Here is a 27,798-nt window from a genome sequence, read left to right as displayed (position 1 = left end):
TGGTCAGGACAGGAGGGAAGCTGGCAGGTTGGGGAGGAAGGATTGCACAGGGGAGGCAAAGACTTTCACTCCATGCCATGCATGCTCCCCGCCCCCCCAACCCCGTCCCCCCTCCCCCAGGTAAGGGTGGGCAGACCTGGCAGGAGGCTGGTTCCAGGCATGGGGGTGTGCGTGGGGGGGCTCCTTTTGGGGTGGGGGACGGACGGGATTAGTTCCAGGGATGGGAGAAGCTCGGTTCTGGCTGGGGGCGGGGTGGGGGAGATGCCCTTAGCTGCAAAAGCTCCGGGCGGCCAGGCAGGCTGCTGGCCTCGGTGGGCTCACGGGGCGGAGAAGGGGATCGGGCTGCAGGAGGAGGCGCCTGGACCTCCAGAGCAGAGTCGGGTAGCGGTCCGTGCCAGGACGGGCGACCCGTCGGCGCCGGGGTGTGCAAAGGAGCGTGTGTGAGGCTGGAGAGCGGCGATGCGAACAACAATGCGCCCGCGCCCGGGGCCGGGCTGGCGGCCGCGCGGGCCGGGGTCGGGAGGCAGGGCAGGGCCGCAGGTCCGCGCGCGGCGGCGCCGGGCTTACCTTGACTCGGCCTCGAGGCGCGCGCGGGGCCGGCGTGCTCGGGGGCCGGACAGCGGCGGCGGCGGCGGCGGCGGCGGGCGGATGGCGGCAGCACGGCGGTGGCGGCAGCGGGGAGGGCGCGCCCGGGGCCTCGTCGCGCTCCGGCTCGGCGGACTCCGGCTCGCGCCGCGGCCGCGGGTGCTGCCGGGGGGCGCGGCGGGCGCAGCAGAGCGGCTGGCGGCAGCGGCGTCGTCGAGCGGTGCAGACAAAGGAGGGGCGGAGGGAGGAGACGGAGGGTGTGGGAGAGGCGGCTTCACCGGCGCGGGCGGCGGCGGCCGCGCTCCTCTCGCTCCTCAGCAGCGGGGACCGAGAGAGGGAGCTGTGTCTGAGAAGACGCCAAAATCCCCCTTAGCGCTGCCTGCGGGAGGGGGAGGGGGCACAAGATGGCGGCGGCCGGGGGGGCGGGAGTTCAGCTCATGGATCCCGGCGGGCGGCGGAGGGGAGACCGGGCCGGCGGAGGCGGCGGCGGCAACGGGCGGGGGAGGGGGCTGATCCCGCGTCTCCCCTCAGCAGACAATACAAGCGCCTCGGACCGAGTCCCCGAACCTGCCCTAGCCAAAATGGCGGCCGAGAAAGAGCGGAAGTGACGTAAGTGCCTCATTAGCATAAGAGGACTCATTGTCCAGCTAAATAGGGGGGGCAGTGGGGACAGCACCCCAACCCCATTTTCCCCAGGGGGGGGTTCCTCTTACTCCCACCCCTGCTTGCACCTAACTTTTCCTGAGGGAGGGTGCTCTCTGCACCCCCACCCCCGCCTGAGGGAAATTATATAATCCCCACTGAGGGGGGAACTCTCGCGAGAACCAGGCGGATTTGCCATTGACCCACTAGGAGGCGCCGCGGGTAATGGCCGCAGTGCGCTCCCGGGGCCCGTGTGCTCGGCGGGCGCCTTCCTCTGGCCGCAGCGCCGGCGGCGGAGGCAGAAGCAGCGGGCCGCAGCACGCCCAGCACTCAGTCAGGTGGCCGTGCTGGGGATCCCTGCGCGGGCCCAGCTGGGCCTGGACTACATCTGGCGGGAGGGGTGTGCAGGGCGGCCTGGGGCGGCTCCACGTGCTCAGATGCCCGCGCTTCCACGGCTGAGAAGCGGCGGGAAGGCGCCGGGACACCTGGCCGGTCGCCCCTGACGCCTCCTGCCTTAAATGAGGTGTGAGGGCCTCGTGCTTCACACAGCGACTTGAGATGAGACACAACCTCATGGATGCCTTAGCCCTTCCTGGTGGGGTATTCGGTGCAGAGGGGCCGAGATTTTATTAAGGTCCGCCGTTACCCTGTGACTTGACATTCTTCCCAGTCACAGTGATGGACTCTTCTCTTTGACCTGAATAAGAAAAAAAAAATGGGAATCCTAGTGCCTTGAGGCCACCCAACCGGTGAAACTTAAGGATGAGAAGTGATGTTGCCAATAGGGGCATTGGCTCTCTGCAAGATCCTTAAACAACACACTTTGTAGTCCTAGGGACACAGCTTTCGGTGCTCCCACAATCTGGGTAGCATAAGACAGCACATGGTTGCTTTGTAAATTTAGGTCAATCCCAACCAATACATCATCTCAACATTTTTGAACCAACCTTTTAAAGTAGGTTGGTTAAAGTAACATTATGATTTAAAGTATCATTGGTTGGTTAAATGTATTGACAAGTAATAGATGTCAATAGTGAAGAATTAACCAAGCCTGTTTCCTTAATATGTGATCTTTACCTAAGTACACCTGTCTTTTGCTGTTTCTTTACATTTCAAGTTAACATAGTTTCAAGGCATAATTAACATCCGAAAATAATCTGAGTTCGCTGCAAGTAGTATAAATTGTGGTTACACATAGCTGTTCAACATCTAAGCCTTCAGTTAGCCCTGTTTAACAAACTTTTATACAACACATTTCTGCAATTGTGATAAAATGTATCTTTAAAAACCAAGTCAGTATTTCAAGGGAAAACAGCTGAAAAAAGTCGTGGAAAAAGGGGTTGGGGCAAAGCATTTGACTCAGAGAACTAAAGAATCTAATTACACACTGCAGAAGACAGATAAAAACTAATATGAAATAAGCAAAGTAAGTTTAAGTTTAGTTTTCCTTAGATATACTTAGATTCCATATAGTGATAATACAAATACAAAGGGAAAACATCTGGATTTCATCTTTGGCCTCATTTACAAAGCAAAATGGGATGCTGGATTCAGATGTAAATATTTAATTTTACAGTGTTTAAGCACCAGATTTACTACAAAAATGCATCCAAATATTCCAGATTCTTTTCTAAATGACTTCCAAATGCTTTGAGTCTTCACTGCTCAAATACTCTCTCTATGGTAAATTCCAAGAGTGACAGTGTTGTGATAATGATTGTGCAAATAACTGAAAAGATTTAAAGGGCAAACGTTATCTACTCTAGTGAGTATCTGAGAAGGCAGTACTATCTCTATATTAGGTTCTCTAAGGTTGTTACTTAACTTCTGCTCCACATACTTGACACTGAGTGAGTTTAGGTTAAGAAAAAATAACTGCTAACCACTCCAAAAAAACTGAGAATATTACATTTCTATTATCTTAAAACTAATTTCACATCAAGCACTGATGAATTTTCTTGTTGTTATGAATGAGAAGTCTCTTCCCCAAGGAAAGCAGTTCCCTCACTGGCCAGCTGGACAGTTCTGGACATAAGGGAAACAGAACAAGAGTGGCCCTTATTGGAATGTGTACTAGGGGTTCAACTATAGACGTGTGGGAGGGGGTGGTTTTAATGTTCGAAATGACACCACAGGTTTTATAGTCTGGGATTCATTTCTGGTAGAATCTGTCAGAGAGAAATGCAAATGAAAAATCAGACTTTCAATTTTTTTTTCTTTTAAAAAAGGCAGGGTCTCACTCTGTTGTCCAGGCATGATCACAGCTCACTGCAGCCTTGACCTCCCAGACTCAGGTGAACCTCCCACCTCAGCCTCCCAAGTAGCTGGGACCACAGGTGAATGCCACCACACCCAGCTTATTTTTTTATATTTTTGTAGAGACAGGATCTCCCTATGTTCCCTAGGCTGGTCTCAAATGCCTGTGCTCAAGCCATCCTCTTGCCTCGGCCTCCCAAAGTGCTGGGATTATAGACACGGGCCACTGTGCCTGGCCTCAATTTCTTCAGCAGCCAAATTAAGCCAGGAAAATATAGTAATTAGGAATACTGTTCAATAAATAATTTAGAGACACCTCTTTTATTTCCAGAAGAAAGTCAACTTGAACTTACTTACTAAAAGCGTGCCCTTACTCAAATTTTAAAAGATACTATATGACCATAACCTATGCTACAGTTAGAAATTAACTGATCTCTTTTGAAATACCTACTTTAGAGAAAGTGGGTAAACATAATATTTGCCCTGGCTTTATTGGATAGCTTAGCCCGAATTTTAACTGGCAGAACACTTTTCTAAATGGAGAGAACAGCTTAAGGCAGAGATTTTTCAAATTAGTAGGGATGTGAGCTTTGCTGAGGGTCTTTAAATAATATGAAAACAAGTCTTTTGAGAAAAAAATTGTTATGTAATTCAGTAAGATGTTTAAAAATTACTGTAGCAGCTAAGTTTCTGCCTCAGTGTCATTAATATTTTCCCTTACTGATAGAGGTTATTGCTCAAAAGAGAAAAAAACGGCTATGTAATCAACTGCTGTCAAATTGTTTCCCAATTCATAATATGCATTTTAAACAGACCTGCTTTGATAGATGAAATGTTTCATCAATTCAACAGCTGAAAAGAACCCAACTGTAAATGCCTGCTCTAAATGTATTTTCTACTTTAAGAAATTTGAGATATATTTTTAAGGAAAGGGCAGAGGTGTGTATTTCTTTTTCAATTCATACAGACACAGCCATGAACATTTCATCAGTTAACATTATCTTCTGAGATCTATTAGGTATAAAGATCTATGATTCCAGTTTTTATAAAGACTATTTCAAATTATTCCCCATGTAAAAAATTCTACATTCATACTCTAATGAAGGCAGCAATACTTTATGCAAAAAAAAAATACATTTATTTATAGGTCTCAATACAGCAAAATGTAAACGAAAATTGAGAACATTGCTCATTAGGCTAGCAACTTTAAAATTATTTAATTTGAAATATAAAATAGGTGGTCTTCATAAAAAGATGCATGAAATTTACCTTACCTTATATTTTATACTTTAAGAGTACATTTTATAAAAATCAGTAACCAGGCTTCTTTCATGTTTAAACTGAAATGAACGTAAGTATAAATGAGTATCTTTCTTTTATGTAGTAGCAAAAAGAGTCAATAATCCTTTCAAGAAAGACACTATTTCATTTCCTCCCAACTTGGATTCACCATAAACACGATCCACAAATGATATTGGAACCTAGTTAAAAAAAAAAAAAAAAAAAATTAACGTTAGTCTTTAAAAACAATTAGGCAGCTTAGCAGGTATAGCACATTACCAACACAACAGAAATAGGATTAGTCCTACAACAGAGGTCCTTTAAGTATAAAATTAGGGGATTATTAAAGCAACTGTGTGTATCTCCAAGTCTTTAAAATTAAACATGCATTATCTAAAGATAAGTCATACAAACCAAATCTACAACTGTTTAAAAAGCACTGATTCTAGGTATTACCTTGGTTTACTCAAGTTTCAGTTTGCATTTCAAGGAAAAATTATACTCCAAAAGTAAAATGGCCTTTTGCGTAATTTTTCAGTTGTCAAATTTAGCTATAATGGTTTAGCATTAAGTAAAATAGCTTGTAACTTCCACAAGAGAAGTGACATTCCATAGCTATTTTCTTGCTCTGAATGAGTTTTACTATTAAATGAGGAGAGTCTTCCCTACCCTAAGAGCTCACTAACTAGCCCTAAATATTACAGATCACCACTTCCTTGCTCTGTAATTCCTGGTCTTCACTTTCTAACAGGAAATGGACATATGGAACTCATCATTCATTTTAAAGTATGGTGGCCATTGGCAGTGACAAAAGGAAAAGAAGCAAAGAGACTCAGTCCATAATGCTGATTAGTTAGAAGAAAGGGCTAGCATTGAGAAAGTACCAGGAACTTTTAATTATTTAAAAGAGAATGCTGACTGTTAATGCTTTAAATCTTACTGTTCAAATGTACTAATGTGAATTTTTACCCTTTGTGCGTGAACATTCTAAACAACTAGAAGACCTCCACAATTTAGCAGTTATGAAAGTTAAACTTTTTATTATAAAAATCCTAAACCTTACTGCTCCTTTACGAGGAACATGACACACTATTTAGCATCAGTTGCATACCTCGCCAATAGTATAATTCAACTGTCTTGCCCGAACAATCATCTCCATCTGGAAGACGTAGCCTTTAGAAACACATTTTTCTATTAATTTCTCTAGAACTTCTTTTCGGTATAATCTGTAAGAAATCAAAAATATATATCAACTTCTGGATAAATACACATGCCTACATGTATCCTGACCTTTCAAAGAGTTCACTGGTATGTATAAAGCCTAAAACTTTCACTGGCTATTGGTAAACAGAAAAGCTCGCACACTTGATGATTATGATACATTTGTCCTAAGCAAGAAAGGCCATTAAATATTTGCTAAATAACTTACAATAATTTTGAAAATGAATTCTCAGTATCTTTTATAAAATTATTTTCCCACCATACTATCAGAAATTAGTGAAATACAGTAAAATGAATCATTTGATGCAGAACCATCCATTATTTTATTTAGGATTTCCCTAAAATTTAAAGTTGAAAGAAACTGTTCCAAATATTGAAACAACAGGGTGGACAGATGATCATGAAGCAACAATATATATTAGATGACAAGAAAGAACCTCATAATTCACAGTCATTTCCCAATAAATGTTTATGATGAGTTTCGATTTCTCATGATTTCCTTTATAAATTCCCCAGAATAAACTAAGTTGCTCTAGGATGAGCTTGGGAAACTAGGTTAAAACAGGAACGAGGCATCACAGGATAGAAACAATCCTGGTGGGATTCACCTATCACCATTGAGGTCACAGACACTTAGCAGTGGGTGAATGTGCAGCCTAACTTTAGATGGACTGCAGGCCAAACACCAGATTTACAAAGACAGCGGAGTTGGGCAGTCCAGTGGGTAAACCCAAGCACTTTCTTCAGTAACTAAATAGCAGGGAGCTCCCTATTTTCAGAGTCACACTTTTTTTTTTTTTTTTTTTTAAAGATCAGTGTCTCAGTAGGGAGGCAGCAATTTCTACCCTTTTTTGTGGGGAGGGGAGAAAGCAAGAAGAGGCAGTTTGGTGTAACTTTGTTCTCTTCAAAGTTAAGGCCATCTGGACCTACTATGCCTCAGGGTTTCACCCTGAATCCACATTTTTTTCCCCTCAGACTTCTAAGGCAGCCTTAGCTTTTGATTATGAAGTGGGTATAAGACAGCACAGCCCTTAGAAGAACCTGACAGCTTAATGTGTGCACTCCTTTATCCACATAGTTTCTTTAAGGATTCAAAGGAATCAATTTGGAATAAATATGGAGAGCGGAGAATCTGATGGTAGCAATATTTATTCAATAACAAATATTTATTGACCAATGTACTGGGTTTCAGGTTTTTTTTTTTTATGTTTTGGGGTTAAGGAGCGAACTTAAAAACTCTAAATAAAGATATATAATATGTCAGATGCTGTTAGGGGAGGGAGCACTGGGATTGTGGGGTGGGAAGAACTATGATACCTACCGATGGGACTATGTTTCCGCATTACTTTTATTTATATATTTGTATTTTTGGAGACAGGGTCTCACTCTGTTGCCCAGAGTACAGTGGCACAACCATGGCTCACTGCAGCCTCAACTTTCCAGGCTCAAAAGATCCTCCTACCTTAGCCTCCCAAGTAGCTGAGACTACAGACATGTGCCACCATGCCAGGCTAAGCAAGAAAGGCCATTAAATATTTGCTAAATAACTTAGAATAACTTAGAATTTTTTGTTTTGTTTTGTTTTTGTTTTTGTAGAGACGGAGACTCACTATGTTGCCAGAGCTGGGGTCTTAAACTCCTGGGCTCAAGATATCCTCCATCATTGGCCTTCCAAAAGTGCTGGGATTATAGGTGTGAGCCACCACATCCAGCCAGCATTACCTTTAAAATTGGGATTAGGCTATGAAATATTTCCTCTCTTTAAGAGTTGCTTTATTCCCCTTGAGAATCATTTTCTAAGATATTTCTTTTCACTGCCACCTCCTTCCTCCCCATCCACATGATAACTTTAACACTGTGGCTAGTAAAATAAAATGTTACATGAAGCCATATAATCCCATAAATGCGATTAGGATCCAGGTGGTCTATGCTACTAAATGGCTTTATATTAGACTGTAGCCTTTCCAGGATTCCTTTTCTTATTTTGTAAAAAGCACCTGCTTCCTAAATCTAGGGATTTAATGACAAAAATGAGCTTTGTCTAGCGACAAGTGAACTTTAATGCATGTATTTAAGAAACCACCACTCTTATGAGAAGACAATGAGATTTAACCATTAAAAAAAAAATTTTTTTTATTTTTATTTTTTTTGAGATGGAGTCTCGCTCTGTCCCCCAGGCTAGAGTGCAGTGGCGCAATCTTGGCTCACTGCAACCTCCGCCTCCCGGGTTCACGCCATTCTCCTGCCTCACCCTCCCGAGTAGCTGGGACTACAGGCGCCCGCCACCATGCCCGGCTAACTTTTTGTATTTTTAATAGAGGTGGCGTTTCACACCATGTTAGCCAGGATGGTCTCGATCTCCTGACCTCGTGATCCGCCCGCCTCAGCTTCCCAAAGTGCTGGGATTACAAGCGTGAGCCACTGCGCCCGGCCTATTTAAAAAATTTTTTGGACTGGGTGTGGTGGCTCACGCCTGTAATCCCAGCACTTGGGGAGGCCGAGGCAGGAGGATCACCTGAGGTCGGGAGTTCAAGACCAGCCTGACCAACGTGGAGAAACCCCATCTCTACTAAAAATACAAAATTAGCCAGGCATGGTGGTGCATGCCTGTAATCCCAGCTACTCGGGAGGCTGAGGCAGGAGAATCTCTTGAACCCAGGAGGCGGAGGTTGTGGCGAGCCAAGATCGCACCATTGCACTCCAGCCTGGGCAACAACAGCGAAACCCTGTCTCAGAAAAAAGAAAAAAAAATTGTGCAATTAACAGGTTCACTTTTGTCTGTTTGGCTGCTCTGTCATTTATACAGAACACAGCTAATCATTGCTCTCAATACATGAAAATCCAGAACTCCCAGGCTATCCTTCAACCCCCATCCCCTCTACTAATCCTTGTATGGTTCTGATGCAGCAAAGCACCCTCACCCCATTCCTCTCCCTGCTGCATTTTTCTTCACAGCCTCTATCTTCACAACCAGTTACCAGTTACCCTAGGGTTTTTATTCAAAACCATCAAAACCGTGGCCTGTGAAATCCACACTGGCCCTTCCCTCTGTACGGAGATTTTGTGAGTGCCACTATTCTTTGCACTGTTGCCACATGGCAATCAGAGATCTTTTTTTTTTTTTTTTTAGATGGAGTCTCACTCTATTGCCCAGGCTGGAGTGCAGTGGCGCGATCTCAGCTCACTGCAACCTCCACCTCCCAAGTAGCTTAGACTACACGCACACCACCACACCCGGCTAATTTTTTGTATTTTTTAGTAGAGACAGGGTTTCACTGTTAGCCAGGATGGTCTTGATCTCCTGACAGTGTGATTCACTTGCCTCGGCCTCCCAAAGTGCTGGGATTACAGGTGTGAGCCACAATGCCTGGCTTTTTTTTTTTTGACAGAGTCTTCCTCTGTCGCCAGACTGGAGTGCAGTGGCGCAATCTCGGCTCACTGCAACCTCTGCCTCTGGGTCTCAAGTGATTCTCTTGCCTCAGCCTCCTGAGTAGCTGGGATTACAAGCGCACGCCACCATAGCCGGCTAATTTTTGTATTTTTAGTACAGACAGGGTTTCGCCACGTTGCCCAGGCTGGTCTTAAACTCCTGACCTCAAGTGATCCACATGCCTTGGCCTCCCAAAGTGCTGGGATTATAGGCGCAAACCACTGCCCATCCACTAGCCACCGCCCATCCGCAATCAGAGCTCTTAATATCACAAATGACTCTTTAGCCTTAGGGTATAGCCTTCCCTCTCTTTCATCCCCAAGTTCAGCTCTCCAGTCTATTTGCTTTTTAGTTCTAGAGAGGCTTCATTTTTCTTTTTGACTGTCAACAGCCAGGTCCTAATTTGTGTGTGTGTGTGTCAATTCTCACATTTAAGGATCTAGATTTTCCTGCATTAAGCAAAGGACCCAAGAATCAGCATTATTTAGTGGAAAAAAGTATCAACTAGTAGAAATTATTAAGTAATGTATGGGGGGCTTGGGGTCACTAAAGTAGATGCAGGGGCATTTTATAGTTTCAGAGATTAAAAAAAAAAAATCTGACAAGTTTTGTCATTTGCCATGGTCAGTCACACAAAGCAGCTCACATCTACTACAGCAAATCTAGAACACCACCCCATACACCCAGAAACAGACACACAAAACTCAGAGGGACCGAAGCTCTGACCAAATTAAACAACAACAATTTCCTTAAACATATGGAGAACAAGGTAACAGAGAGCTCTATATAAAGAGTTTAACCTTTTCTGTAGACAATGCTGTATTCACACGAAATGCAGAAAATTAAGTATGTGCTATTCTTTGGAACAGATTATCAGTAATAGCAACATTCCAAAGAGCAGTTGAGCCTTAATACTAATGTTAACAAGCACACAAACCTGCCTTCAGCTTTTAAAGGAAAAGTACAATATGTCTCCTTGAGATGTTTAGGCTTCATTAGCAACTTCTAGGAATTTTAGTCTGCCTTTTTAGTATCCCAGAATAAAAACAAGGTGGAAATGTAAAGTGTTTCTTTAAAATATCCACTGTAAAGAAAGAAAGTTAGCCAAGAAGTTATATAAAAATAGTGGAAATTTTCACTGTACCTGAAACTTCCTGTTAAATCAGATGCTCCTGGTCTCAGCAAGATCTGAGTTAAAAAATTGGCCCCACGGCTGCCAAATAAAACAGATTTTCTTTACAAAATACAATTTATAAACAAGAGAAACACATCAAAGAACAGTGTTAAAATGCTATACTAATTTCATAAATGTAACATTAATTTCATAAAAATCTTATTTATCTAGAACAAAAGAGAAATTTTTAGTCAATGAAAGGAGACCTGGCTAGGCACGGTGGCTCATACCTGTAATCCCAAGAGGCCAAGATGGGTGGATCACTTGAGCCCAGGAGTGACCAGCCTGGGCAACATGGCAAAACCCCATCACTACACACACACACACACACACACACACACACACACACACACACACACACACAAAAGTGAATATATATATATATATATATATAAATTAGCTGGGCGTGGTGGTGCGTGCCTGCAGTCCCAGCTACTGGGAAGCTGAGGCAGGCAGATCACCTGAGCTCAGGAGTTCGAGGGCAACCTGGGCAACATGGTGAAACCCCATCTCTACAAAAACAAAAATTAGCCAGGCATGGTGGCGCGTGTCCACAGTCCCAGCTACTAGGGAGGCTGAAACAGGAGAATCACTTGATCCCAGGAGGCAGAGGTTGCGGTGAGCTTTAACCCAGGTCTGTCTGAAAGCAATCTTAATTAAAATTACACTATAATTATGGGGAAAAACCCTACATATTTAGTCCAAAAGTATGGAACAGGTCACATACATTAAAACTGAAGGTCCAGTACAATAACTTTTGCTGAATGAGACCATTTCTACCAAAGGTCCAAAGGTTTATGCTGATTTTTCCTTAATAAAAAACATCCAGGTTCTAATCACAGGAAAAACTGTAAGAAACTATCTGGGAATATTTACTGGAGGTTATAACCTGATCCCACAAATCCCGGACAGCATGATAGCTAATCCAAATACTTGCTATGAATACATTTCCAGCAGTTAAACTAATAAGTTGTAACACATGTACCTACCTGATTATTTTTCTTTTCAAATCCCAGCCATATACACCTCCATTTCCTTTGTAGCGAGTCCCGGAGACAATATCAAAATTGCCCTCCTTTTGCTTCCTGTAGAATAAATTAACTGTCAATTAGAAAAAGCCACTGAGCTTTCAACAGTCATTTTCATGAGCTACACAAACAAAACTTTTAAGAGAAGCCGACACAGGCTGGGTACAGTGGCTCACGCCTGTAATCCCAGCACTTTGGGAGGCCGAGGCGGGTGGATCACGAGGTCAGCAGTTCAAGACCAGCCTGACCAAGACGGTGAAACCCCATCTCTACTAAAAATATAAAAATTAGCCTGGTGTGGTGGTGGGTGCCTGTAATCCCAGCTACTCAGGAGGCTGAGGCAGAGAATCGCTTGAACCCAGGAGGCAGGTTGCAGTGAGCCAAGATCACACCACTGCACTCCAGCCTGGGCAACAAGAGTGAGACTCCATCTCAAAAAAAAAAAAAAAAAATTAGGCACAGTGGCACATGCCTTTAGTCTCAGCTATTTGGGAGGCTGCAACAGGAGGATGGCTTGAGCCAGGGAGGTTGAGGCTGCAGTGATCTGTGATTGTGCCACTGTACTCCAGCCTGGGTGACAATGGAAGACCTTGTCTCTCAAATTAAAATAATTAATTTTCCCAATACCCTTCCATTCTGTTCTTGCCTTCTCTGAAGCAAATAATACTAAAAACAGCCTGATGTCCTGCCACACTTTTCTTTGCCTAGAGAAAGATAAAGACACACATACACCCCTAGGATTTTTGGTTGCATTTACAAAATTGGGATGCAAAAAAAGTACATTTTGTGACCTGGTTTTTGTCAGTTAACAATACATATCATGGGGTCAGATGTGGTGGCTCACACCTGTAATCCCAGCACTTTGGGAGGCCGAGGCGGATGGATCACTTGAGGTCACGAGTTCGAGATTAGCCTGGCCAACATAGTGAAACTCTGTCTCTACTAAAAATACAAAAATTAGCCAGGTGTAGTGGCACGTGCCTGTATTCCCAGCTCCTCTGAAGGCTGAGGCAGGAGAACTGCTTGAACCCGGGAGGTGGAGGTTGCAGTGACTGAGACTGTGCCACTGCACTCCAGCCTGCGTGACACAGTGAGATTCCATCTCAAAACAAAAACAGTGCAAATCATGGAACCATAGACATCCCTACAGGTCAAGAGAGCTCTTTCCCATTCTTTTTAATAATTGCAAAACTACTTCATAGAATATTCAACTCACACACCTCTGTGGTTATTTCCATGGTGCCCAACCCTCTCAACCACAATAAACAGTGCTACAATAAACTTTTTTGTTTTGCTTTGTTTTTTTTGAGATGGAGTCTCGCGCTGTTGCCAGGGTGGAGTGCAATGGCGCGATCTCGGCTCACTGCAACCTCCACCTCCTGGGTTCAAGTGATTCTCCTGCCTCAGCCTCCCAAGTAGCTGGGACTATAGGCGCACACCACCATGCCTGGCTAATTTTTTTGTATTTTTAGTAAAGACAGGGTTTCACCGTGTTCGCCAGGATGGTCTCGATCTCCTGACCTCGTGATCTGCCTGCCTCGGCCTCCCACAGTGCTGGGATTACAGGCGTGAGCCACCGTGCCCGGCCAAGCCTGAGTATTTTTAATTCTAACACGTATTTTCCCAAATTTGAACACACATTTTCCAAAAGGGTTATAGCAACTTATACTTCCTTCAGCAATATTTGTGTGTCCATTTTTTACCATCTTATTGGTACTGGATATTACCGCTCTAAAAGTTTTTAACTTTGTTAAACTAATGGATAATAAAATGGTCACACACGGTTATTTTGTGTTTATTTCCTTGACTACATCCCAGGAAGAATGTCTTCTTTTATTAGCCATTTGGATTTCTTCTATAGATGGTCTGTTTGTATCTTTTTGCCCATTTTCTACTCTGCAGGTTAAAGAGGCTTTTGTATACTGGAGATATAAGCAAAAAAGGTCTAAGGTGACTTTACGCAGAGATTGAAGGATGAGCAGCAGATGGTCATCAAGGAACATGGAAACAGCATTTCAGGCAAAGGAAAATAGAACTCTGTGAACTCAGAAGCATGCTTATGGCATGGAAAGCAAAAAGGAAGGAGCACAAGGCAGAGGTCAGAAAGGGAGGCAGGGGCCAACAAACACATAGGGGCTTGAGGGACAAGGGAAGGAGCTTGGATTTTTCCCTAGATGTTAGTGGGAACTCCCTGAACTGGAGGGACAATAATCTGATTCTGTTTTTGTGTATCTAGCTTAAACTCAGAACAGCTTCCAAAATCTTATTCACAGAGGTTTTGTGATCTTTTAGGCTAAGAATTTAATTATATTGCCTACAAACAAATATAATTGTGTATATTTTACTAACATTTAACTAAATTCTTGTCTTACTGTATTAACATTTCCATGTTTAATGATAGCTAGCATGCCTGTCTTAATGAATGTATTGGAAATGATTCAGCATTTCACTATTTGGTGTAATATTTGTATTATGACTGGGTTATTTTTTATTATGCTTAAGAGGTTTCCTTCTATTCTTAAAGTTTTAACTAGAAAATGGTAGTAAATAATATCTCCTTTAGCATCTACAGACTTAACCACACTACTTTGTTAACATAATGAATGAATTATAAGTGATTACCAATAATGAGCCATTCTGGCATTCCTGGAATAAACTCTTTTGTTCATGGTGTTTTACTCTAATAACTCAAGGCTTAATTCCATTTATCAGAGAAGCCATCTTCCACCTTTTTCTGTGGTCTGAAAGAATTCAGATAACAAAGGAACTACCTGTTGATTTGCTCCTCAGGACTCCTAAAATACATCATTTAGTCTCAAATGTGTGTTGTGTGTGTATGTGTCTACTATCTATACAGATAAATATTTTAGAGACAAGGTCTCACTCTGTCTCAGGGTCACCAAGACTAGAATGCAGAGGCATGATCATAGCTCACTGCAGCCTTGAAGTCCTGGGCTCATGTGATCCTCCCACCTGAGCCTCCTGAGTAGCTGGGACTACAGGCACATGCCATTGTGCCTGGCTAATTTTTGTTATTTTTTTTTTGTAGAGACAAGTACTTGTTTTGTTGCCCAGGCTGGTCTCAAACTGCTGACTTCAAGCAGCCCTCCTGCCTTGACCTCCCAATCTTTGTTTATATTTTTGATAGAAAAAATAGTATGTGTATTTTTGATTAATAAAAAATGAAAATAAGCCCAAAACCAGTAAGATAAATGGTTCCAGTCATATTTCTTTCAAATATGAGAAATAGTACCTACCTAATAAATTCAGGAATAAATTTTGGCTGAAATTTGGAAAGAATAAACAGTAAGTCAGTAAAATAGGCTAAGACTAGCATAAATAGCTAATAAACAAACATACCACTTACATGGTGTGAGAGATCAGCATCCATAATAATTATGTAGTTTCCTGTGGCATGTTTCATTCCATGAATATATGCAGTTCCTAAAAATGAAAGTATATCCATTCAAGAAAATCAACAGAAATCTTTACATATACATTTGAACATGGAGGAAATTGTTTAGCACCTGAAGAGCACACATTAGTCCTCTAAAAGTCATATTAATTGGCATTTTTCACCTTAAGTACATAGGTTCATGTATATTACATATATAATCAAGAAGGTAGCTGGCCACACACCCCCATTCAGATGTCAATTTAATAGAATAGATCATACCTCTATTTCAGTTTAGCAAATAAATAGTTTGTAAGTTCAAAAGTCTGAGATTATGTAGCAATTATCACATTTTCATGCTTTAAAAACCCATCTGGTGTTTTTTTTTTAAAGCATCCCCTAAGACACTGATGAGCTCCACATTTACAAATCAGCTTCCTACTTAATATCTCCACTTGGGTATTTCAGAAATCTCAAAGATAACATTGCAAAATCATCTTCCAGTTCTCTACCTCTCTCTTACAGGCCACCTCTCCAGGAAAGGCACCAACTATCCAACTGCTCCATCCACAGGTCTAGAGATGATTCTTGATTTCCTGCCTTTAACCATAACTTCTAAACTATAATTAAGTCCTATCGATTCCCCATCCAAAACATTTCAATTCCCTTTTCCTTCTCCACCTTCACTTAGTTCCAGGTGCTACCGTCTGATGCTTAGATGACTACCTAACAAGGCTCCCTGCTTCTGCTCTTCCCAGCTCTAAGTCCATTTCCACAAAAGCTACACACGGAGTGTCTTTTACACCGTAAGCCTGGTATGCTAGACCCTTGCTCTGGTATTTGGGGCCAAAGGCCTAGGTGACAAGTACTTAGCCAGCTCCATGCCTCAAAGTCCCACAGGGACTTGGCAGGCTAGGGTAACTTGTCAGGAGCAGAACTTGGGGATTCCTGCATTCTCTAGTCCAGACCCCTCACAAGTGTCTTATGAGCAAGGCTGAACTCTTCTAACTTATTTTGTTAAGAAGTGAATATCGGCTGGGTGTGGTGGCTAATGCCTGTAATCTCAGCACTTTGGGAGGCTGAGATGGGTGGATCACTGGAGGTCAGGGAGTTTGAGACCAGCCTAAGCAACATGGCGAAACCTCATCTCTACTAAAAATACAAAAAACTGGCCAGGCGCGGTGGCTCATGCTTGTAATCCCAGCACTTTGGGAGGCCGAGGCAGGCGGATCACCTGAGGTCGGGAATTTGAGACCAGCCTGACCAACATGGAGAAACCCTGTCTCTACTAAAAATACAAAATTAGCTGGGCATGGTGGTGCATGCCTATAACCCCAGCTACCTGGGAGGCTGAGGCAGGAGAATCGCTTGAACCCAGGAGGCAGTGATCGCGGTGAGCCGAGATCACATCATTGCACTCCAGCCTGGGCAACAAGAGCGAAACTCTGTCTCAAACAAACAAAAATTAGCCGGGCATGGTGGTGGTACACGCCTGTAATCCCAGCTACTCGGGAGGCTGAGGCACAAGAATGGCTCAAACCCAGGAGGCAGAGGTTGCAATGAGCCAAGATTGTGCCACTGCACTCCAGCCTGGGGATCAGAGCAAGACTGTCTCAAAAAGATAAAGGAGTGAATATTTACACTTTTTGGTTTCATGGCAGTTTCCAGATTTTTTTGAATCCCAAAGAATCTTCTGGGTTCAGATACTGAGAACATTTGATGCTTGGGAATTGATGGTCTTGAAGATAGCAGACTCCAGTTAAGCATTGTGCTTTCTTCATGTTAAGTTTTAGCACAAATAAAGGCAGAGTTTCCTCTCAGAATTACTGAGCTCATACGAGCTTTTCAATAATGCTGTATTTTTAAACATACTGGAAAAGCTTCCTTTTTTAAAAATAAAGAATAACTGTTTTTGTCGCTAGGCTGGAGTGCACTGGTGTGATCTCAGCTCACTGCAACCTCTGCCTCCTGGGTTCAAGCGATTCTCCTGCCTCAGCCTCCCGAGTAGCTGGGATTACAGTTGCGTGTCACGACGCCCAGCTAATTTTTGTATTTTTAGTAGAGATGGGGTTTTACCATGTTGGCCAGGATGGTCTCGATCTCTTGACCTCGTGATCCACCCGCCTCGGCCTCCCAAAGTGCTAAGATTACAGGCATGAGCCACTGCGCCCGGCCTTAAATAAAGAGTAGCTTTTTAAACTTGTAACTTAAAGAATGTTCCAAGGTTTGCAGCATGCTGGTCCAAGATGTTTGCCCTCAGACCCATTCTCTGGCCCCTCCCTACTCTGTGCTATATTGTAGTGAACTACATATTCCAGATTCTCTTGTCAACTGGCTGCCAAACAGCTTTGGGAGGTACAGGTGGAAGACTGCAGGGAGGGGAAAAGGGAAAAGTCTAAGTGGTCCTCTCTCTGTTACTCTCCCTCCTACCTCTGACTGGGAATTTCCCACAGTACTAGCTCCTGCCAGGCAGCCCCCGCCCCATCATTCTAGCTCCCTCTGGGCAGCCCAAATTCTTGGGCTCTAAAAACATCTCTTCCCGCTGTTGCTGCATCCCTAGGGGTGGCAGTAACCTCCAGCTGTTACTAATCTTAGCAGCCTCACTGCTCCATTTGGTTTCGCAGTAACTCCTTCACAGGTGTAACCAGAGACTCAGTATTAAATTCCCTACACTGAAAGACTTACAGTGGTTTCTGTTTTCCTGAGTGGGCCTTGACTTATACAGGCGACCCAAGTTATACTATTTAAATGTCATTAAGATCATTAAAAACCATCATAGGAAGTTACTGTATTTTGGTCCTATTCCAAACTGGGAAAATACACACTGGATCATGTCACCAAGCAAGCAGCAGGTATGAGGGGTTAGAGGTTACACGACTTACCTAGTCCCAACTTTTTCTCTCGTGGTCTTAGAAGCTGTAGGAATAAGAAATAGCATTTTACGCAAAGAAACAGAAATCTTATGTTAAATTTTATTTTATTCAAAAGTGCATACTCACTTTAATAGAAATATAGTTGCACTTGTTAGAACTTAAAGCAAAGTATGCTTAATATTTTTTTTGCCAAAAGAAAAAAAAAAGCATTTGGTAACAAACCAAATAATTCAACATAGCTAATATTCTTTTTTTTTTTTTTTGAGACGCAGTCTCGCTCTGTTGCCCAGGCTGGAGTACAGTGGCGTGATCTCGGCTCACTGCAACCTCCGCCTCCTGGGTTCAAGTGATTCTCCTGCCTCAGCCTCCAGAGTAGCTGGGATTACAGGCATGCACCACCATGCCCGGCTAATTTTTGTATTTTTAGTAGAGACAGGGTTCCACCGTGTTAGCCAGGATGGTCTCGATCTCCTGACCTCGTGATCCGCCCACCCTGGCCTCCCAAAGTGCTGGGATTACAGGCATGAGCCACCATGCCCGTCAGGCAAAGCAACATTCTTTAACCCCGACCCTACAATCAAAATTTTAAACTTTTTTTTTCTGGTGTCACTCACTCTATTTTAAATATGTCTTTACATCTATACTTGATTTTCCTTTTAAACCTATTGATTCCTTCCTAGAAAAATGTAGGACTTACCTCATTATTTCACACCTTCTTGGGAAATCTCATGTTTGTTCTCTCGATTCCCTTTGGGTTTGTGAATACTAATATCACTCTTCCTCTATTAACTTATCTTGACCTTATGCTTAGATGACCTCATCTCCTCTACTGGTCCAAGGACATGTCATATTCCTAATTAAATTCTTTCTCTTTTCTTACTATTGGTCAATCACTTAGTCCTTCTAAATCTTTTTGCTTAATAGTTGGAGGCTGACTTTTATTTGTTTAGTTTTTCCTATTGGCTGGACACTTAAAAAGTCAAATGCCAAAGTTCTCACTGTGCTCTACGTTTCTGAGGTATGGGGTTCAGGGAGATTCATTAGTGAGCATGTCTTGTCTACCTTGTCCCCTTCTACACTTGCCAGTATATGAGCAGGTTGCCTCTGACTGCAAATCTCTCAACATAGCATTTTCAATTAAAGCAGGATGAATTTTTTTTTTTTTTCACTATATGCAATCTGCTGGAGGTTTCTATTTGCATGGAATGTCTTTTTCCATCCCTTCACTTTAAGTCTATGCGTAACCTTACAAGTCAAGTCTTTTGTGGGAAGCATATAGTTGGCTCTTTTTAAAAAAAATTCATTCAGTCACTCCAGGTCTTTGGAGAATTTAATCCCTTTATATCCAAGGTAATTACTGACATGTAATGTAAGAACTTCCTACTGCCATTTTGTTAATTGCTTCTAGTTGTTTTGTAGATCTTTTGCTTCTTTCTCTTTCTCCTTTATGATTATTTTCTGTACAATTATGCTTTGATTCCTTACTTTTCATCTTTTGTGAATCTACTTTAGGCTTTTCCTTTATGATTACCATGAGACTTACAAAACCCATCTTATAGTGATAACAGGCTATTTAAGCTGATAACAATCTAACTCTAACTGCTAAAAAGAAATCCTCTACACTTTTACTCCACTATCCCCACATTTAAAAATTTTAAGTCACAATTTATATCTATAGCAAAGTACATCTTGCATAAAGATGGATAAAATACACTGCTGTCTGGTAAGAGCTTACAGGAAGGAAAGACATTCAAATAAGCATCTATGATAACTGCAAGTCACTGAACAAAATCAAACAGGATATATCAGATCACAGCTAGATTTTATTTGATTTTGTGAATAATTTCTGACAAAATACTGATCCCCATCTGGTATCTGCCCTGAAAAAGCAAAATTTTTGAAGCTCATCTGAGATTTTCTATAACTCTGTTTTAGCTGGAAAATCTTTCTTTTAAAAAAAGGTAACTTTGGCCAGATGCAGTGGCTCACATCTGTAATCCCAGCACTTTGGGAGGCTGAGGCAGGTGAATCATTTGAGGTCAGGAGTTAAGAGACCAGCTTGGCCAATGTGGTGAGACCTCATCTCTACTAAAAATACAAAAATTAGCCAGGCGTAGTGGCACATGCCTGTAATCCCAGCTACTCTGAGTAGAAGAATCACTTGAACCCGGGAAGTAGAGGTTGCATAAGCTGAGATCGTGCCACAGCACTCCAGCCTCAGTGACAGAGTGAGACTCCGTCTCAAAAAACAAACAAACAAAGATAACTTTGTTATAGTTGCACACTCCCTTAACCCCAAGCGATACTTTCTAAGACTCCCAGGAGATGCCTGAAATCTCCAGTAGTACCAAACCTTATATATACTTTTTCTTATACATACACACTTATCACAGTTTAATTTATAAATTAAGCACAGTAAGAGATTAACAATACCCAATAATAAAACAATTATAACAATATATTGTAATAAAAGTTATGTGAACTTGGTCTAACTCAAAAAATCTTCTTGTACTGTACTTACCTCTTTTCAGATTGCAGGTAACAAATCATGGAAAGCAAAACCATGGACAAGGAGACTATGATACTTATAATTTTCAGAATGTTCAAAGGTTTATATAAAATATTAGAGTACTATGGAGCCATTAACAGAAACGAAGTGAGCTGGTGACAAAAGATCGCCAGGACAGAATTAGAAGTAATGATGACACAGGAAGATGGCAGTTATGTTTTAAAAAACAAGACCACCACACTACCTAGTTCTACAAACGCACGTACACACATATATGCACAAAAAAACGCACCAAACTGTTGACCCGGGTCTCCCCTGGGCAAGGGAATGGGATGCCTAATAGAAAATGTTCATCAGGTCGGGCGTGGTGGCTCACGCCTGTAATCCCAGCACTTTGTGGGGCTGAGGTGGGCAGATCGCCTGAGGTCAGGAGTTCAAGAAGAGCCTGACCAACATGGCAAAGCCCAGTCTCTACTAAAAATACTAAAATTAGCTGGCATGGTGGTGCAGGTCTGTAATCCCAGCTACTCGGGAGGCTGGAGCAGGAGAACTGCTTGAACCCAGGAGGCAGAGTGTGCAGTGAGGTGAGATCTTGCCATTGCACTCCAGCCTGGGCGACAGAGCGAGACTCCAATCTCGAAAAAAATAAAAATAAAGAAAATGTTCATCAAAGGCAACTTCGGTTTTACTGGTAACATTTATATTTTACAAGGATGTGCTTGTTTATTTCTTATGTAGGAAATCCAAACTGTTTCTATTTGGTATGCTTTACTTTCAGACTCTTAATTCCACCTCTCCACCCTCCCCTGATCCTTTTTTGCCTCTTCATATCAATCTGATGGCTCCTTTCTATGTGAGGCAGGATAGCGTTGCAGACAGAAGATGAACTCTGGAACCACAATGCCTGGGTTTGAATCCTGGCCACTACTCATTTGCCATGTGATCTTGAGAATATAAAGAGGCACGACAAAGCCCCCTCTCTCACTTGGCTTTCATGAGGAACAAGCAAGTGGATTCACATAAAGTGCTTGCAAGAATGCCAGGCATATACTTTTTGAAGTATGTTTGCCACAACTGCTTATAAAATACTTTAGTAGGAAACTATAATTTGTTTGACAAGAACCTTTGTAAAACTTATCACAGACAATCTTGAAAAAAGTTACTTAAAAACAGAATTGAGACTATACTACATATACAGTTTTATAAACTGCTTTATACTTATTACAAAGGCATTAAGTATTTTTGAGGGTCATGAGATTACTGCCAGATGATACTTCAGAAAAACAGTATCAATCTATACTAGGATCAACAGTATTTGAGTGGACTTGTTCTATAATACTCTCAGAAACACTGGGTTAAAAAGGAGAAAATAAAAATAAATCTTCAGCTAATAAGGCTAATATATACTCTCCTGTTTTGTAAATCTTCACTTATCAGTGAGGCTCAGTATTTTTTTTCTTGTTTACTGGCCATTTCTAGTTTTGGTCTTATGAATTATCTGTTTGGTTGGGGTACTGATCTTGTTAGAAATATTTTGGTATTTGGGAATGGACAGAAGTTTAATATTTTCAAGTAGTCAAATCTTTTTATCTTATATCTGATGTTTTAAGAATAATAAACGTGTTACATTTTATTATCAGAGTAAGTTTTTAAAATACTAAACTATAAAATAATGACAAAATGTAAGACAAAGTTCTAAGAATCTAATATACAGCACGGTGACTATAGTTAATAGTATCATATTATATACTTGAAATTTACAGAGAGCAGATCTTAACTGTCCTCATCACTGTCAACTTGCCCCCAAGGGTAACTACATGAGGTGATGGACAGGTTCATTCCCCAAATGTGGTATTCATTTCAGAATGTGTATGTGTATCAAACCATCGCATTGTATACTTTAAATATATATAACTTTGTCAATTATACCTCAATAAAGCTGGAAGAAAATATGACAAAATATAAATGACTTTACCTGATCTCAAGTTGGGAGATGAAACAAACTACATAAACCAAACATAATAGAAGCATTCAACACAGAGCAGTTGAAGTCCTTCACAATTTCAGATCTCTGCCTTGTAAGCATTGTGAATAGTTCAGAGTAAGTGCCCCCAATTTCTCTATGGTCCTACCTAGTTAGGTCATTAAAAATGACCTAACCTCTTGCTTCAGTTGTGTCAACTACAGAATTTTTAAAAATATCTTCTTTGGCTTCTTTTCTGAAAGATTCATTTCAGCCGGTTTGAAAGGCTGACAAAGCATCTGTGGTGAATACTTTATCTGAGGTATTCTAACATGGTTCCAATAATCCCTCATTTTCCCAACTAAACATACGTATGTCACTAAAAGCAAGTGTCATCCCTAGCATGGATTAATACTGTTTTTTTTTTAAAAGTCATTTTCCAGTTTAACTTATTTAAATATCATAAAATAATGAATGAATAAGGAATTTTATCTGGTAGAGGGAAATCATAAGTCAATGCAACTTTCTCATTTTGAATTTTATTGGGTTGACAGGAAAAATGTCTTTGAAGACAATGCTGTTTCAAAATTTGAAAGGTCAGTCTAGTAACCATTCTCTAAAATCAATCAGTCACATCCTAAGGCTGAGGTTTTATGACAAAAGTATTCAAAATGTTGTCTGGTTGATGGTCTGAGATTAAATGGCAGCACATAACTCAGAGTGTTGTGAATCAGTGGCCTTCACCCTGGGCTTCTAAAAGAAAACTTGGGGAACTACTGGCCAAAAATTCAAACCTAGCATTACTGAAAGTCTCTGCTAGAAGCCTGAAAATTTGTCAACTTTTTACCTCCTTCTGTATTCCTATCCATTAGAAGGTTTTCAGAGAAGACTTGAGGTGTGACAGACCTGAGTTACTCATCTGTGAGACAGACTGAAAGAATTCCTAGTATAGATTTACCATGTAGTGAGTAACACAGTTCCTTTAAACTCTTGCCACCAAGAACTCATACAACTGACACTCACCTCTAAGTAGAAAGTATTTCTATTACTGAGATTTATCAAGAATATTTAGACTGAGTGACTTTTTTTTTTTAAATGATGATTAATTTACTGTTTCTTGAACTGTAAATAATAAAGGTTCTCAAAGGGACTTCTTTCTCTATACCAATGGTTCTCTACTGGAGGCAAAGGGTAATTTTTCCCCTAAGGAAATATCTGACAATATCCTAACATTGCCAAGTGGGGAGGGGGGTTTCTAGTGGCATCTAGTGAGAAGAGTCCAGATGTGGTGCTGAACATCCTACAATAAACAGGACAACCCCCACAGTAAAGAATTAATCTGTTCACACGTCAATAGTGCCAAGACTGAAAAACTCTGGTCTGCAATAATTTGTGAACATAAATTATAAAAGAGCTCACAAGTATACATAAACATTTGTAAATCCAAACCAGTGACCAAAAATAAAATTCATGAAGCCATTATAAAATAAACTCTATATTTCCCTAAGCAACTTCTATATTAGAATAACAAGTTTCAAGGTGCAGTGGGTAAATCTAAAGTTTAGGACTAATACAGTCAATCTACTTCCACAAGACTATTCTATAGACCAAAAATGCCAAGTACTCTGAGAAGTCATTAATGTTTCACAAGAAAACAATAACTTTTTCTACCTACACACTCTTAATTTCAGGCAGTATTCTTGAAAGAAAGTATGAGAATACTTACCGAAAGGGAGCAAGAATGATTAAGACACACACACTACCAATTACAACCCAATTATATAATATTCCTTGTCAATTCAGTATCATGCTTTAATTTTTGCCCTTCAAGAAAATTTATCTGCAGAATTAGTCATCAACAGAGTTCATCCAAAAGCTCACTCTGCTGTAAAATGACCATTGACCCAATATACCAAAGATACGTAAAATTTTACGGACAACGAAAATGCATTTAAATCCCAAATGCGTAAGTTGCTCTTTATCTATTCAGTTTCTAAACAAATAGATTGAATTTAAGCATTGTTCATGTCTCATCTTTCCCCTACATAATCACAATTCATATCACAGAAAAATGTTCTTACAACTTACAATTCTGTCTGACCCATAGATCTTCTCCAACTGTTCAGCAACATCCCTTGTTCCATCTGGGCTTCCATCATCTATGATTATAATTTCATAGTTGATTCCACTAAAAAAATTAAATTTGTATTAATGATTGGTGACAGTGTTCTCAAATTTAAAAGTAATTTAAAAATTACTAATTCCTTAAAAGTATAAATGGAGATTTATTGCTATATTAATCGTTGAGGAAAACTTCAATTTATCAAATGAAATAAATGTCAAACATTTAGTACCTTACCTCCAAACCCAGTATGTTGCTGAAACATGCTAATGTCCTGAGATATTAAAGAATTCTTACACAGAGAACATACTTTTCAGTTCAAAAGAAAATCATGTAATGACCTATGTATCATATGAATTTTTTTGTTTTGAGATGGAGTCTTGCTCTGTCGCCAGGCTGGAGTGCAGTGGCGCAGTCTCGGCTTACCTCTGCCTCCTGGCCTCAAGCGATTCTCCTGCCTCAGCCTCCCGAGTAGCTGGGACTACAGGCGCCCACCACCACGCCTGTCTAATTTTTTGTATTTTTAATAGAGACGGGGTTTCACCGTGTTAGCCAGGCTGGTCTCAATCTCCTGACCTTGTGATCTGCCCGCCTCGGCCTCCCAAAATGCTGGGATTACAGGCATGAAGCTCCGTGCCCAGCCATATGAAATTTTATTACCTATTTGGAAATAATATTCTGAACCTTAATAGCAAATCTTAGTTACATAAAATATTTCAAAAGTACTTTACACGGTAACTCAAACCAAACTGAGTAACTCTGAGTGATTATTCTTAATTTGATCCAAATAGAATAATCAAGTATAAATCTGATTTAATTTCACCTTTAAAAAAACCCATTTTAGAATGGTGACACAATCTTAAACCACCATTTCAAATAGTTGTGCCTATTACCTCACATTATCAAATTAAAAAAACAAAAGCAGAGTAGCATTACAAAAGATTACACTGTGCTTCAGAATTAACATCTGTTACTTCCCATTAATCTCAGGTGGTAGTTTCTAGTCTAAAAACAAACCAACACAATATTTGGTGGATAAATAATACCTACGACATAACATTCCGTTTTCTCTTGGTCCTGCTTTAAGAAACAAATAGAAGAGGCCGGGCGCAGTGGCTCACGCCTGTAATCCCAGCACTTTCGGAGGCCGAGGCGGGCGGATCACGAGGTCAGGAGATCGAGACCATCCTGGCTAACACAGTGAAACCCCGTGTCTACTAAAAAGAACCCGAGCGGAGCTTGCAGTGAGCCAAGATCGTGCCACTGCACTCACCCTGGGCAACACAGCAAGACTCCATCTCCAAAAAAAAAAAAGAAAAAAGAAAGAAAAAGAAAAAAGAAACAAATACAAGAAAATCAACCAGAAAACATATTCCACTGTTAAAGGCTTTAACAAGCCAGCCCCAGCAAACTTTGAAGACAAGAAAGCAAACCCCTGTGTTATCTATTCTTCAAGAGTAGATACAATGACTTTGGCTTCCCACTGTGCCTTAAATTTGGGCACTGGTGCCTTTACATGCCAAAATATGTAAGGTGATTTTAATAGACATGCTGAAAGAGAAATTCCATAAACAAAATGGGGTCGTTAAAAGCAAACTACTGTCCCCTATCACTTCAAAGCAGCTACACCACCTGAGGGTGAGGCAGCTTAAAGGTACCAAGCTGGGCTGACTTCAGGTAATTTGATTGCATCTGAAAAGTTTGTTTCCTTTATCAAACTTCATTTTGATCTTAAAAGATTCATTCACAGACCATTAAAAGATAAATTGTACTACATAAAAAAATTAAAACAGTAAAAAAAATTGCAAAATTAGAATAGAAGCCCTGAACGAGATCGGTTGTATGATAATTTCTTTAATTTAGAGCTTATAGAAATCAAAAGATTAACTAAACAGGAAAAATAAAAATTTTAAAACTTTGAGGGGCAAGGCATATGAAGGCAGTTATTCAAGGAAATACAATCAAAATAGCAATGGTTTTCACAAATGAGTACTTCCAACAATGTCAAGTTTAATGCTCAGGCGGGCTGGCTGATGGGAAAACAGGCACTCTGAAGAATGGAGAGTCCAAGCTTGTACCTTTTTTTCTTTAGAGAATTTGGCAATAACTGTCCATTTTAAGCACATTTCTGTCGACCCAGCAATCCTACCTCGAAGAATTTATCCCTAGTACACAAGTAAAAGTATGAACGTGTCTGCTGCCAACATTGATGCAATAAAGGAGCACCGCTATGTGTCAAGCACTTTTCTAAATTTAGCTGGAAAATATGGTGTGAACAAAGTCCTTGTTCTCATTTGCAAAGCAAAAGCCAAAAAACACAAACAACCAAAAGGCGCTGGAAATAATCCAGTTCATTGCCATGACCTGATTAAATAAATAACACAGCCATATGGAATATTACCTAACTTCCAAAATAATTTGCTATGTTTGTATACGTTAATATGAGAAAAAATCTTCAAAGATTTCACAGCATGATCCCATTTGTGCAATCGTAAAACAAGTTACTTCGTACTGACTCCAAGATTTTTTGCAGTTTTTAAAAACACTGCATTAACACTTCCAAATTTGAACTCCACCCACCCCCCCATCCCGGTTCTAACAATCACACCAAACATCCACCAGTGATCAGCGAAGATGCCCTTCTGCTTTCTCCTTTCCAGAAAGGTTATCGTGCCCAGGAATAGCTCCCTAACCCACACACACCAAACCTCATGCTTATATAAGCACTCGGCACCGGAGTGGAGAGTGAGAGCTCTCGCTTGGACTCCCGGCTCTTGCCGCAGATCCTGACGGCCTAGAGGGAGGAGTGGGATCACGCTTTCAGCCTCGCTTTCAAGTAAAAGAGTGGCCAACCTTTCTACGGAAAGGCGGGGGACGGGAGTACTTCATAAGAAAGATAAATGAGAGTCTCACAAAACCCAAGGGCAGGAATGAGAACCCAGGACACGAAGAAAACCCAACAAGCATCCGCCTCTGCTTCCCTCGCAGGGTGGCCCTCTCCCCGGGCCTTCCTGCGTGAGGCAAAGAAGGCTGGACAGGGCCGCTTCGCGCAGCCAGCTGCCGACACCCGGGCCGGGGAAGCCAGCTCATCTCATTCTTCGGGGAGGGAGACCTGGTGCGCTACCTCTCAGAGAAGCTTTTCACCAGCAGCCACACGATGAGCGGCAGGTTCTCGCGCTCGTTGTAGGTGGGTAAAAGCACCGAATATTTGTTCTGTCGTGGACTGCGCACTTCCAGCTCCCGCCGAGACCTGCGAGGACTACGACTGACTTCCAAGGAGGCCATGGCGGAACTGAACCAGATGCCGGAAGCGGAATTAC

At 41.5% G+C, this 27,798-nt stretch overlaps 3 protein-coding genes across 6 annotated transcripts in view; 1 reads left to right on the top strand and 2 right to left on the bottom strand.

The window, feature by feature from the left end:
• Positions 1–1,182, bottom strand: part of ADNP (activity dependent neuroprotector homeobox) — a 41,994-nt gene extending 40,812 nt beyond the window's left edge. For 2 of the 3 annotated variants that reach the window (XM_030826719.1, XM_030826720.1), the window contains exon 1: positions 568–1,182. The gene's annotated coding sequence lies outside the window, so the exon portion shown is untranslated. The remainder of the gene's footprint in view (positions 1–567) is intronic. The other variant, XM_030826721.1, reaches the window with a different exon arrangement.
• On the top strand, positions 572–14,290 carry LOC105740699 (circumsporozoite protein-like). Its single transcript, XM_030826724.1, has 2 exons — positions 572–1,194; positions 13,520–14,290. The coding sequence occupies exon 1, from the start codon at positions 649–651 to the stop codon at positions 1,096–1,098; it is 450 nt and encodes a 149-aa protein (XP_030682584.1). The 5' UTR covers positions 572–648; the 3' UTR covers positions 1,099–1,194; positions 13,520–14,290.
• On the bottom strand, positions 4,596–27,798 carry DPM1 (dolichyl-phosphate mannosyltransferase subunit 1, catalytic). 2 transcript variants are annotated; one of them, XM_030826722.1, is made up of 9 exons: positions 27,603–27,798; positions 24,445–24,544; positions 17,894–17,927; positions 14,985–15,061; positions 14,875–14,900; positions 11,579–11,674; positions 10,560–10,649; positions 5,876–5,990; positions 4,596–4,964 (listed from the first exon to the last, which is right to left on the bottom strand). In XM_030826722.1, the coding sequence occupies exons 1-9, from the start codon at positions 27,761–27,763 to the stop codon at positions 4,860–4,862; spliced, it is 804 nt and encodes a 267-aa protein (XP_030682582.1). In that variant the 5' UTR covers positions 27,764–27,798; the 3' UTR covers positions 4,596–4,859. The 2 variants fall into 2 exon arrangements, with proteins under 2 accessions (XP_030682582.1, XP_030682583.1); XM_030826723.1 differs by having other exon boundaries at positions 10,560–10,628.

Source organism: Nomascus leucogenys, chromosome 13 (assembly GCF_006542625.1).
Source record: "Nomascus leucogenys isolate Asia chromosome 13, Asia_NLE_v1, whole genome shotgun sequence".
In the NCBI taxonomy this organism is placed as follows: Eukaryota; Metazoa; Chordata; class Mammalia; order Primates; family Hylobatidae; genus Nomascus; species Nomascus leucogenys.
Note: the sequence above shows the minus strand (reverse complement) of the source record. Positions and strands in the feature narration are given on the sequence as shown.

What these genes read in the sequence shown, in the direction of transcription:
- LOC105740699 (XM_030826724.1), top strand. Translation starts at nt 649, where the DNA reads ATGGCGGCAGCACGGCGGTGGCGGCAGCGGGGAGGGCGCGCCCGGGGC.
- DPM1 (XM_030826722.1), bottom strand. Translation starts at nt 27,763, where the DNA reads ATGGCCTCCTTGGAAGTCAGTCGTAGTCCTCGCAGGTCTCGGCGGGAG. An exon ending in AGAGAAAAAGTTGGGACTAG is followed by an intron (nt 15,062 to 17,893) that starts GTAAGTCGTGTA and finishes TTTCATTTTTAG; the next exon opens with GAACTGCATATATTCATGGA. An exon ending in TTGAAAAGAAAAATAATCAG is followed by an intron (nt 10,650 to 11,578) that starts GTAGGTACATGT and finishes TATTTTGTAAAG; the next exon opens with AAAATCTGTTTTATTTGGCA.